The sequence below is a fragment of the Phaseolus vulgaris genome, chromosome 9 (genome assembly GCF_000499845.2).
Source record: "Phaseolus vulgaris cultivar G19833 chromosome 9, P. vulgaris v2.0, whole genome shotgun sequence".
In the NCBI taxonomy this organism is placed as follows: Eukaryota; Viridiplantae; Streptophyta; class Magnoliopsida; order Fabales; family Fabaceae; genus Phaseolus; species Phaseolus vulgaris.
Window position 1 is genome coordinate 23,790,323 of NC_023751.2, and position 13,740 is coordinate 23,804,062.

The 13,740-nt window shown below is 30.2% G+C and overlaps 1 protein-coding gene across 1 annotated transcript; it reads right to left on the minus strand.

The window, feature by feature from the left end:
* Positions 1-4,705: 4,705 nt before the first annotated feature.
* LOC137821165 (ethylene-responsive transcription factor ERF114-like) lies at positions 4,706-7,117 on the minus strand. The gene is made up of 2 exons (XM_068625632.1): positions 6,598-7,117; positions 4,706-5,450 (listed from the first exon to the last, which is right to left on the minus strand). Exons 1-2 carry the CDS (start codon positions 6,821-6,823, stop codon positions 4,900-4,902), a joined length of 777 nt encoding a protein of 258 aa, XP_068481733.1. The 5' UTR covers positions 6,824-7,117; the 3' UTR covers positions 4,706-4,899.
* Positions 7,118-13,740: the final 6,623 nt, after the last annotated feature.

A 13,740-nucleotide genomic window follows, 5' to 3' on the forward strand; every position in this document is an offset into this window, starting at 1 on the left:
TGTCAAGTCAATTCAACTGATTGTTTCGACAAATCAATCGATTATTTTTATGAAAACCTTAACAGAATTCTGTTAAGTGGTTTTAATATGTTTTAATTGATCCTAACTACATTGGCTCATTTATTAAATGTTTTTGACCACTTGGTTGGTATATATAAAGGTGGTTTTACGCTTCAAATCTTGAAGTAAGAAAAACAGTTTATGAAAAATAGTTTTTCCAAGATTTGAAAGAGCTTTATTCTTAAGTGTGTGGAATAGGATTGAGTTGTATTCTGAACTTTAAGTTTTGTAATATCCAAGTGTATTCTATTCCCTTCTTTCTTGATTACTGTATTTGTGTTGCCAAGGAGTGTTGTGTGTTCTTGAGGTGTTCAAGATCAACACTCTTGGTGTGGTTTGCCAAAGGTAGTGTGTTTCTTGAGGGGTTCAAGGTCACTACTTTGGTGTGTGGTGTTTGTAATCTGGTTTTGATTGCATAGTGGATTACCCAGTGGTTTTTGGGGACTGGATGTAGCTTTTGGTGTAAGAGTGAACCAGTATAAATTTATTTGTGTGATTTTCTCGTTCCCTGATCTTAGATATATTTGTTTTAAGTTGTTTTTATTAACTGCTGATAAAAACAACTGGTTGAATCACAAAAACAACCGGTTGATTTTTTGGAAATCAACTAAAACAACTTTGTGCTTTGCTTTCCTTAGTTTCTTTCTCTGTGATTCTTCATTGACTTTCATTATACCTTCAAAGTTTTCGAAAATCTTTCATAAACAATTCACCCCCCTATTGTTTAAGGCCATATATTCTAACAATAACGATCGTTCAACATACATTGTTAAAACTATAAAAGTGTCAATAGAGGCATTCAAACATCTGAAAGATCAAAAGCAATAAGGTCGTTCAGTCGACAATCAAAGAATGACAAGAAGTCATTTCATGTCTTGAAGCACCCAATAGTCATATCTAGACTCTTCTGAAATAAAGATTATTCGAACCTGGGGGACAAGAGTACCGGTTGGGACCGAATGAGCCATGTCACTCGGTATCATTGACCGACCGACTGGGTGATCAACCACATAAAAAACAAATTGAAAAATAAAGGGCAAGTAAGGAAACATCATATAAATTAGGGTAACCTCCTAGAAATCCAAGTTAAATAACCTACTACCAAACACTATAAATAAGCCTTATACAAAGGAGTAAGGTATACTTTTATAAATACATCATATACTCTTATACAGAGTACATAGTAGTTACTTGATTGTTGGAGTATCTTTTGCAGGTCAACCCCAATCAGACACGAAGGAGCGAGTATGAGAAGGACAAATGAGGAGCGACTGAGAGATATCTTTCAAAGACAATTGTTACATCCAGTTTCAAGCATTTCCAGATACTATCTATGCTATTTTAGTCTATACAAGTACAAAAAGAATGAGAGCTTGAAGATGTGTTTAATGAAAGTGGAATAGGAAAACGAGAAAGGATAAGCAATCATGCATGCATTAAAAAAAGTTCTCTCCCCTGTGCTCTTTGTACTCACAAGGTTTTAAGTTCACTCCTCTCTCTTCTCTTTAGACACATTTGCCCGTGAAATGTTTGAAGACAATCCAATAGTAAGTCGCAAATATAGTCTATTTTAACAACTTATTATTTTTGTTTGTTAATTGTAAATTTAAAATTTATTCTAAATGTAATTTTAATTATTTTATTAATTATGTGATAATAATACATTTTCTAATTGCTTATATCGACATAATTTAAATTAAACACTTTTTGTTAGTGCATTGAGATTTATCAGCAAACACTATAATTAAAGTCGTAATGTCTAGTAATATTTAACCTGATGAAAATTTTACGCTAGAAATGTACTAGTATTATATTGTATCTTATAAAACGTTTGTAAAATAAATTTTATATTACTTATATATTATGAATATCAAATCAACACACTATAAGAAACACTAAAAAAAAATAGTATTATCTACAGATTTTTATCTATGGATCTGAATCCAACATTATCTATGCATATTACCCACAGACAACATTACCTACGGATATTACCCACAAATTCTGAATCCGTAGGTAAATTCAGCATTACTTACCGACAATTATCCATGGATCTTATTACCTACCAACTTTTACTCACAGATCTCTATTACCTATCAACTATTACCCACAAATCTTTATTACCTATGAACTATCATCCACGAATCTCTATTACCTACCAATTATCATCCACGAATCTCTATTACCTACCAACTATTATCATAATAAATATATAAATAATATTAAAAATATTATTATAATATGAACAATTATAAAATCATATAATATTCATAGATAATAATAATAAATAATAATAATCATAACTAATAAGTATACATATTATTAATATTATAAAATTAATAATATTAATATAATAATATAAGTAATATAATTAGTATTATATTAATAATATTAATAATAATAATAATAATATTAATAATAATAATAATAGTATTAGTAATATTAATAGTATTAATGATATTAATAATATAACAAAATTAATAATATTAGTAATGATAACATTAATAATATAAATACTATTAATAAAAATATTAATAAAATTAATATTATTTATAATATTAATAATATAATTAAATATTATTAATATTATTAAACTTTAAACCTAACTTAATTTTATAAACTAATTTATTATTTATTTATATATTATCAAATGTAGTTTATTTTAGTCAATAAGGTTAATATAAGACCTTCAACGATTTTTTAATAGTTTATTAATTAGTATTTAATTAGTTTTTAACATTTTAATTAATAATTTTAAAATCTAATTAGTTGGTAGTTAAAATTTTAATATAATATATATGTATATAGATTAAGTTACACGGAATCTGTCCATTATAAATTGGCAGACTGCATATAGATATTAAGACTTTGATGCTTTGCAAGTATTATTATGTTATGACCTTGATTTTCAGTTTAGAAAATTTTAAACGTTTGATGCTGAAAATGTTAACATATTTTAGTTGAATAGATTTTAGCTAAAAAAGTCAAAGAATTAAAATAATTTTCTTGTATTTAGGTATATTTTTTATATTATTATTTATGAATTTGTGGTGATATATAGTAAAGAGTGAAGAGTTGAAGAAGACTAATTCAACAGTCAAAAGTGATAGCTGAGCCCTAGACAAGTGAAATTTCAGCAATTAAGTCTTGTTCGCAGGTTGATAAGCTTGCTCAATCTGGACTTTTGGGTCACCCGTGCCGAATTCAACGACTCATACCCTGCAATTTTACAATATATTCTCCATTGGAAGTTATTTGACCAGATTCATGTTTCAACTACACTGTTTTTTTATGACAATCTTTTAGAAGTTCCGTGCTATATGTGCCAACCTTCTTTTTTCTTTCCTAATATTAACCAATTTTGAGGAAAATCATTTTTCGTGAGAAATGGAGTGATTGAGTTTAGAAGCTTTTGGTTGAAGACAACAGTGTCGTGTGCAGCATGTGTGAACAATTGTTGTACTTTGGTTTTTGTTACACGTGCCAACTCAAGCTCAAGGGTGGTGGTGGCGGTGGTACTTTCCGCTTTGCAACCACCCAATACCAAAGAAAGAAGGTTTCACACACACACTTAATTATAACTAACACACCAATGCAATGTTTCTCATTATTCTTTTTCAACAAAAATATTCCATGCAGATTAAACAACTTTTCTTTTAGTAACCAATCTTTATTCTTATTCTAACAAACTTTCTTCAATTGACAATATTTTTCAATTTTTTTATCCCAGCCTTTTTTGTTTTTAAATTAATCTTTAATAATTTTAAAAGAATTCGTCAACACTTAAAAATAACTTTATATCATAACTTGTATGATTTTTTAAAAAAATACTATAATAATTATAATATAATTTATATTTTTAAAATGTTATAAATTTTAGATTTATAACAGTAGCATTTAGCCTATGCATTTAACAATTTGTAGTGTCTAAAATACTGAATTTATAATTTTATGATAAGTGTAATTTTTTTTATTCCCAAATTTTTTTTTTTAATTTATTCATTCTTTGTTGAAAAATAAAATAAAATTTTCTTTCAAAAGTGAAAAGGTAAAACAAGAGCAGGCAATTTTCAATTATGATATTCATATTAATTTTGATTAGAGAGAAAAACATAAAACTACTCATAATAGATCGAAGCTGCTATTATTTGAGTAGGTTCCAGTGGTGCACTTTTATCTCTCCTTTTATATATACATATATTGTAAAATTAAATTTTTGCTAACATATATTAGAGTATCCAAATTTATTCTGACAGGTATTTATTTGTTCTAGAACTTTAGTGTATGACTCAATCATGAATACTGCCATTAATATAAACGCGTCTCAGGCCTTTTTTGGAAGCATCTAAGTTAAAGAATTTGATGTAGTGTTCAAACCTGCATTCGGCTTCATATTTTGATGCTTCATGCTTTACACACTTATACCAACACACTGAGAAATCTTCTCCATTACACACACATATATCAAAATTAATGTAATCATCTCCACAATCTTTATATCACATCTACATAATAAATATTTTACTTAAATAATAATAATAATATTCTTAAACGTTTAATGATTCAGTGAAAGTACATTACTGGTAGTTTAATATAATGTTGTATGCCACAAACCAGTCAAAGTTGAAGCTAAGATTTGGTGCTCTTTCCTTTCTCAAAGTGGTATGTTTTTTGAATTAAACAAACATTATTCCATTGACAACACACATATGGTAGATTAAAATAACTTAAGGGCAACATTAGTAATATAATGTCATTATAATAGTAACATGCAGTGCCATGACAGACGAAAAACAAAGAAACCATGCGTAGTGGAACATGAACAATATCGTATCCTCTTCAATATCCATCACCCCTCCAATTCCTAGGAGGCTCAGAAGAAGAACCTCCAAACTGAGTCGAAAATCTGAGAAACTCTTCTTGCTGCTGAGAGAGACTTGTAGAAGAAGACGAAGATGCAGCTGGCTGAGAAGAAACAAACATGTCTCCCCCAAAGAAACGAAGCATATCTTGGTTATTGAAGCTGCTACTTCCAGCAGTACCCATGATTTGTTGTGGATGGTAATAGTGAGTTGGTGAGTAAGTTTCTTGAGTGAAGTGTGGAGCAACAGGGTTGGAAGCTTGGTCATTGCTAGTGGTGGTTGATGAAAGGGGTTGATTTGTGAGGTAACCAAATTCGTCAGTACCTTGAACCCTCTCAGAGAAATTGAGTTTGGCTTTGCTTCCTTTGAATTTGAGAGCAGCTGCATCGTAAGCAAGAGCTGCAGCTTCTGCAGTGTCGAAAGTTCCAAGCCATACCCTCGCTGCCTTCTTCGGATCACGAATCTCTGCAGCCCATTTTCCCCATGGACGCTGCCTCACTCCTCTATAGTGTCTTCTTCTTCCACTCCCTTCACAATTCACAATTTTACTATTCATATAACACTTTTCTATGTATAGTAGTATCTTTTTCAGAAAAATAAGTCCTATATACACTCACTATCATTTAATCATAACCTCATTAACTATCTCTGATCAATCAACAGATTAACATTACTTTACTAATGATAATTATAATAGTCATTAAACTCATCTCTTTTACTATTTTCTTCCATCATGTTACATATTTTCTCTTCTCTTTTTACACACCCTTTTATATATATATATATATATATATATATATATATATATATATATATTATTAGTGTTGTTTTTCAACCATATTTAAAATTCACACTAAAAATATAGAATGAATTTCATAAGATATATAAATTATGAAATTAAAACTTTAATGGGATAACAACACTAGTAATATTTGTAGTCCTATATAAGTTTTTCTCTCTAATTAAATTAGTCCATCAACTTGTATTTTAAGTGGGGCTCAGGCATTCTCACAATTGTTGTAAACTTGTCTTAGGTCAATAATATTTGGACGTTTAGTTCCAAACATTTTATTAATATACTATTCATTATTTATTTCTTTTTATTATGTCATTATTTCTCTTATACAAATTTCTCCTTTTATCTCTATGTGAAACTTTTGTATCTATTAAATAACAAAACTTGTGTACACACACCTTATTGGGTCCATACCAATTAGTCTCTTCTTTCTTTTGGGTATAACACTATTTCATTAATTATAACAAAAATTAGAATCAAGATTTAAAAAACATAATTAAAAAGGGACAGCCTAAACCTTATTTTCAAAATTTAAATCAGCAGCCTTTTAAGGACTGCGCTAAACCATATGGTAACAAAAATGGAAGAGCTGTGTTGTGGCCTCAACAGGGAAGATAATGGTTCTAAGGGAAAAAAACAAAAGTATTAATAAATGTTGCACTGGCTAAACACAGTTACTTGAACATGAAATATATCAAACTTTAGGTGTGGCGTTTGTGAACACTTTGACTAAAGCAAAGAGTTTTAGTTTATACCCAGAAAAAAAAATAATATCCAGTCATAAAAATCAACCCTAGCCTAGCAAATCCAATTTGAACGCAAGAAATGAAATATGATGAAAAGGATAGCAACCAGTATGAGTCTTTGTGAGACACTTACCTTGATCTTGTTGTGGCACTTGAGATTGTTCATTATTATTCTGGGATGAGGTGTTGTTGGAAGAAGTTAAAAGGTGTTCATGGTGTTGAAGAGAATCATTGGAGCCACCCATGACTTGTGTGAGGGCAGACACCATGGCTGACATATCTTGCTGTGACCTTTCAGAGTATATTGGGAACAAATCATGTTCCTCTTCTCTTTCAGTGGAATGTGATCTTCTCTCCATGTCTTTGATCCACTCTAGCAACTGATTGATATATATATATATAGTGTGCGTGTGTGAAATACTTATGCTCAAATAAATTAATTGATGATTAACGTGGCCCTACTGCAAAGTTTCCTATTGTTATTGGCTATGTTTGAAGTTCTATTTTTCATCATGGGGATAGAGGATCGACATAGAGTGGCAAGAGTTAAATCTTCGATAGTGGATGATACTCGTGTTTGGATCCACCAAACGTAAAGATAAAATAAAAAGAGAGAGAAAATAGATCTACGAGGATGAGAAAGGAAGGGGGAGAAGCTAGGGTTTTGGTTCTATGATTTTTATATGTGGGGATTCCTTGTTTACCACTGTGTGAACACAACAAAATAGTACACACCAAAATCAAAAGTTCATCAATTTTTAGCTTTTTAAAATGTCACGTTTTTTAACATATTTTATTATTCATTGAAGGAATTTCATGCATATTTTAAACAAAATCTTTAGATACTGTGTTATAAAAAGTTGATATAATTAAAATGGTATAGACTCAATGGTATAAAAAAAAAATACATGTTTTTCGATATCATAAGTATACTTCTATAGGCAAAGAGAACTTAGATAGTATCTGATACTGGTTGTACAATTATTGACGTGTCGGTAATTTCCTCACTCCTTCCTTATATGATGGTACTTGGTTGGGGTTGACTTGAAAAAGGTACTCCGACTATCAAGTAAGTACTATGTGTAAATAGTGTATATTTGTAAATTGATTAAAGCGTACCTTACACCTCTGCAAAGATCTGACTGAAACAAATTTGATCCAAAGATCTGACGGCTATTGATGTGTGTCATTTCGTATGCCATATGCCCTGAGCCTTTGGATGAAAAGAGATCTGTCGGTGCCGAGTAATGAGTATCTGATTCTCTCTATTCGTGGCTTTTCTATAAATAGAGATGAAGAAGGGTGACTGAGCAAAGTTCGAAGAAGAAAAGAAGATGATGGCTGCCAAGTTAGAGGAAACAGAGGCCTTCCTCCTACGCATTAGCAAAAACTGCTTTTTCCAAGGAATTCACCAAGCTGCCTTTTATCATCGCATGCCAATTAATGATGGTCGGTACGATGTGGACAAGGATGTAGTGAGCGGTAAGCTTGTATCGGTCGGAGGCGATGATGAAGACGAAATTGAAGGCCAAGGCGAAAATCAAGAAGATGAAGGAGAGCGCTCTATCGAAGAGGTGGTTCATTCTACTTAATGTGTTTCCTCTTGGTTTTTGGAATCCTTTTGGATCTGGGATGTGGGCATTGAACAATTTTAACTTTTGCATTTTACTTTATGCCGAACCATCTTGACTTTCATATCTTTAATTTATGTCGAACAATTTAGCTTTTGTTCTTGAATTTATGCCTTTAACTTTTGCAACTATATCTTGACATGGTTGACCGGGCCTTTAAGTATTTTTGCAATTAATAACGTATGTCGAGTACCAAAATATATGGCATGGTCGTTGCCAAGTATAATGGAATAATTTGGCCGGAGCCGCAAGGAAGTCTGTCTAATTGACAATGTTGTCTGAAGGATACCAATAACCTGTAGTTATTGTGGAAATAGTATGTATTGTCGACGCAAGGTTGATCGTTAATAAAAGGTAGAATAACTTGATGATGTATTTGAACTTGATAATTCGAATGACGTTATAATAACTCCATCTAACCGATGAGTCTCAATAAGTTCTTCGGTTGGTGAGGGTCGCTAGTAGTTAAGTGACTGTCATTATCGAGTGTCATTATCGAGTGATAGTTCTTCAGTTGGTGAAGGTCGCTAGTAGTTAAGTGGTTGTCGTTATCGAGTGATACTTGTTCAGTTGGTGAGGGTTGCTAGTAGTTAAGTGGCTATCTCGACCGAGCGGTTGATCGATAAGGGTCGCTAGTAGTGAAACAACTGCCTCGATCGAGTGGTTGATCGATAAGGGTCACTAATAGTTAAGTGGTTGTTGTTATCGAGTGATAGTTGGTTTTACCGTGGTATGTCTTAGTCTTTCAGTTGATAAAGGTCGCTAGTAGTTGAGCGACTACCATTACGTGGGTCCTGTATCAATAGTGTATAAAAGATGCAGGATACGAATATATAATTTTAAAGTGCCTCGTTAAAACCTTCTTAGTCAAAAACCCTCATTAGGGATAAAACAATTGAGTGAAGAAAGAGTACACTATCTTTATTAAAATTATCAATTGTAATAAAACTTGAGATGCGTGGCAATCCACGTTCTCGGTTCAAATTTGTGTGATAAAAATTCTAGGTAATAGGCTCTGCCCGCTGTTGTGTCTGAAATGTGGAAATGTCCTTCTCAATTACTTGAGAATTTACCTTTATTTAACCTGGAGTCGTTACGCATCTGCCAAACCAAATCTCCCCTTTGAAAGCTTAGTAGAATTACTTTTTAATTATATTGTTGATTAAGTCGAGGCCGACCAACAAGATTTCTTTGTTGAGGTTTAGATCCAGTGTTTATCGTCGTAGAAAGGGTTCTCCGACTTCAACCGGGATCATAGTCTTTGTTTCGTACGTCAAACTGTATAGGGTTTCTTGTGTGGTGGATTGTGGACATCGATAAGCCCACAAGACTTCGAGAAGCTCCTCGGTCCACTTGTCTTTAGCTAGGCCGAGTCTCTTCTTTAACTCGTTGAGAATTACTTTGTTGGCATCTTCAACTTGGCCGTTAGTTTGAGGGTGCTCTACCGAACTCGTGATGTGTTTGATATGGAGCTTCTCATAAAATTCAGCAAGCCCCCGATCGATGAACTGTCGGCCATTGTCAGTGATGATCACATGAGAAGTTTGGAACGACACACAATATTTCTCCATACGAAGTTTGGAAATTTCCGAGTTGTGATTGCTGCCAAAAGTTCGACCTCTATTCATTTGGTGAAGTAGTCTATCCCGACGCTGCACTTACCCGGAGTAAAGGGTTCGATTATATTCATTCCCCATTTCAAAAATGGTCACGGTGAGAGAATGTAGTGAAAATTCTCGAGCTTCTGATGGGATAAACTGTCGTATTCCTGACATTTGACACATTTGTGAACAAAATATGTACAGTCGTCCTGCATGGTCGATCAATAATAACCTGCCCTTAATACCTTAGCGGTAATTGTTCTTGCCCCCGAGTGAGTGCTACATGCCCCCTCGTGTATCTCTCGACCTGGTCGAGAGAGATACATTTAACAGTGACCGAGTATATCCTCGACGATAGAGATCCTGATTAATAAGAAGAAACCGAGTGGCTTGCTGTGTCATTGTCTTTTTTGATTGTGCTCCACAATTCCCATTTTCTAAAAACTATTTGATGGGCGTCATCCAATTTGGTTGTATGTCATGCATTCGTCCAAGCTAAGGCTAGAATTCTTCAAGATAATGTAGATGACCGACCGATTTTCATGTTGATATTAAGAAAAATAACTTAAACAAATAAAGAGATATTTTTTTTATCAATAATAAAAATTTATTAGATAAAATGAAAGATTTGGGTGTTTTAGTCCTTCTAAAAAAGATATACTTGTTTTTCTATTATTGGAGTCTTTGTTCAACATGTTAAAAAACATATAAGCCTTTTTTTTAAGAGTGGATATAATGAGAGAAAGTGTTCACTTTCATTGAATAATAGATGACTATTATATAGCCTTTGTCGAATAACCTAAAGAATATCACAGCTACCCACTAGTAACAGTAACAAAATTGTCCATGACTAATCAAATCCTAAAACAAAACTAAAACTTAATTAAATCTCATAATAATAGGTATTTATTGTTGACTTAATGGTAAAATCCTAACGTCCAATTTCAACTTTGTTTAGAAAACTTAAAAGCACTCTCAATAAATAAATTTAAAATAAAACATTACACGTTACATATTGATAAAAATTACACATACTTATAGAAAAGTTTTTCTTATATGGGAGACTATGAAAATTATTGGTATTTACAGTAGTCTCTAAGTTTATAAAATAGTTTCTAAATTGGTATCTAATTAGTTAATTGATATATAATTTGATATCAAAGTTTTAACAAACTAATTTTAGAATATAAATTAATTGGTAGCTAAAACCTAATTGATATCTAATTAACTACCAAAGTTTAAGCTACCAGTTTTTTAATCTAAATTAATTGGTAGCTAAAACCTAATTGGTATTTAACTAGCTATCAAAGTTTTAGCTACCAATTTCAAAATCTTAATGAGTTGATAGTTAAAACCTTGATCATTAACTGGATACCAATTTAAAAGCTAGTTTATAAACTTAGAAACTATTTTAGATACCAATATTTTTTTAATTTATAAAATAGTATCTAATTTAGTTAATACAATAACTAATTATTTTAATATTTACAATTAATTTTTATTTAATAAGTTTGTTGTATGAATGTTCATATTTTTGCAACCAATAACAATCATATATTCATTAATATTTTAGTAAAATTATTCCATGAGTTGTGCATTTATTTTTTATTTTCTAATTTGCATGAAGAAAATCTTACATGCCATTATTTTGATATGAAAATAAATCTCTTTCAAGTCAATTTTACTAACATATCACTCTTTCTTAACTTCAATTAATGTATTATTAAGTATTTAAATTATTTGAGAACAAAATTAGAATAAAATCTTTTAATGTTTTTCTTAAAACTAAACCATCAGTTAAGATAATTTTTTAAACATTAGCACACATAAATCAATTTGAAATAAAGAAATTAATATCTTATTATGCTATGAATAGAAATATAAATTAAATTTTGATGGTTGTATAACAAATTAAAACTTTCCAACCTAAGTACTAAGACTTTATAATTCTCCTATTGGAATAAGACACCTAACACTTTGTCTCATAACCCAATCACTCTTACAACATGCTTCTACCATATCAACTTGAGTTGGAGAATAAAATCTATTGGAATATGATTCATTCTAACATACCCCAATTCAAACAACCTCAACTTTCTTCACACTTCCACTCCCCCACACCCTCAATTTTCCATTCCCCCACACCCTCTAATCCAAACAAAGCCTAAATGATTTCAAATTCATTTAAGAGTTTCTCTTAAAAATATTATTAATTATTAAACAAAGAAAACTTTTAATATTTTACTATTTGCTCAGAAATATTTATCTTTTATGTAATAATTTCGTCACAAATTGCTAGGACATATTTTAAGAGAATATAAAATTATATTCTTTTTGTTATATACGAAGAAAGACTAGATCACATTACATTCTAAGTTTAGGCAAGTTATAAATCATTTTAAAGAAATTTACTATAGGACGGAGCATATAGAATATTTTCAAAGTTTCTTGTACAATAGACAGTGTTTTTTTAGTAAAACGTACAAATTTTTAAATAGAGTTAAACAAATTCTCAAGTTAAATTAATTTGGAATATAATTAAGTAAAAATAAAAAAGTATAACTAGTGTAAACTTTTAGAAATTATTTAAAAACATTATCATTTGAATGAATTTCTTAAAATAATATGACATATGACAAAAACTAGTATGGAAACTACAAAAAGAAAGCTGTTTAAAAAACCCAGTAAAGTAACCCTATTAGAGATGCCTTCATAACTCACTAAATCGCATTACAACTTTTGAATTTAAAAGGTTTGGTTTTAAATCATTTAAAATGTTTTTATTATCTAATATGCCTTCTTATTTAAGTCATAATAATGTGTTAAATTCTTTTAGCAATATTTTGAAATTAGAGAATTATTTCTATATTCAAAAGCTTAAAACTACTAATTTATATATTAGTTTAGGCATTAATTTATTTAGAAGTAGAATTTTTGACATATTTAAAATTTCTTATTTATAAACTAGGGTTCTTAAATAGAATTTTAAAAGCACCAAATTTTGAAAATGTCAGACTAGGCCTTAACAGAATCTTTCTTAGGTAAACGAGAGAAGTCAGTCATGAAGTCTAAAATTTTGAAAATAAACCAACCTCCAATCTTATAAAGTGTAATACCTTGCCAAACTTTGTTTTCAGTCCAATTGTACTTTATTAAATTTAAAAATAATTTAGCATGCTATTCTAGGTCAACATGATATTTTTATATTATTTCTGTCCTCTAAGATAATAATTAATTTTTAAAAAGTCATGTACGATTATACAATAATCTAATGTCATCGAGAGAAAAAAAAATACTGAAGTATAGAATAGGTTTGTTAGAGTTTTACTGGAAAAGCTTAGATAATGGTTTTTACATTTTAAATTTATCTTGATTACATATTTATGTTGTCATCAAGTTAATAAAAAAAAATTATTCCTGAAAAAAATCATATGAGTACTTTTTTTTCTTCCCTTTTTAACATTTTTTCTCTTTAGAAAAATAGAGGGGTGGTGTAATGAAATATGAATGAAAATAAGTTTAATTTAATGGATTGACTCGAATAATTGTAAAATGGATCGATTAAACTAAAAGAATAGTAATTTAATTTGATCCATTTAGTTTACCGATTATGATTTAAGTAGTCCTAGCCTAGGTCAATTTGTAGAATGATGGTTTAACTTGTATTTTAAAATAATAATTATAATATAGAAAATTAAAAAATAATTAATTTAAAATTGAAATTAATTTATGATCTCTTTAAATTATCCAAATCTCATGCCCAACCCAATCATTTTTGTGGGACACCCAACCCAATTATTTTTTGTGGGACACCCAACCCAATCCTACTTCCTAATATGTTAGACTTGTATACTTTTTCAATTATTTTAGTATCAAATAAAGTGATTGTTTAGAAAAGAGGGGAAACCCCGAGATATATCTACTAATGAACTTGAATTATATCAAACAAATTTTCAACCTAAAAAATAATAATTTTAAATTGTTATAAAGGTAAAATGAATATTTTGGTCTTACATAAAAAATAATTCTAAGGAGCCTTCATTT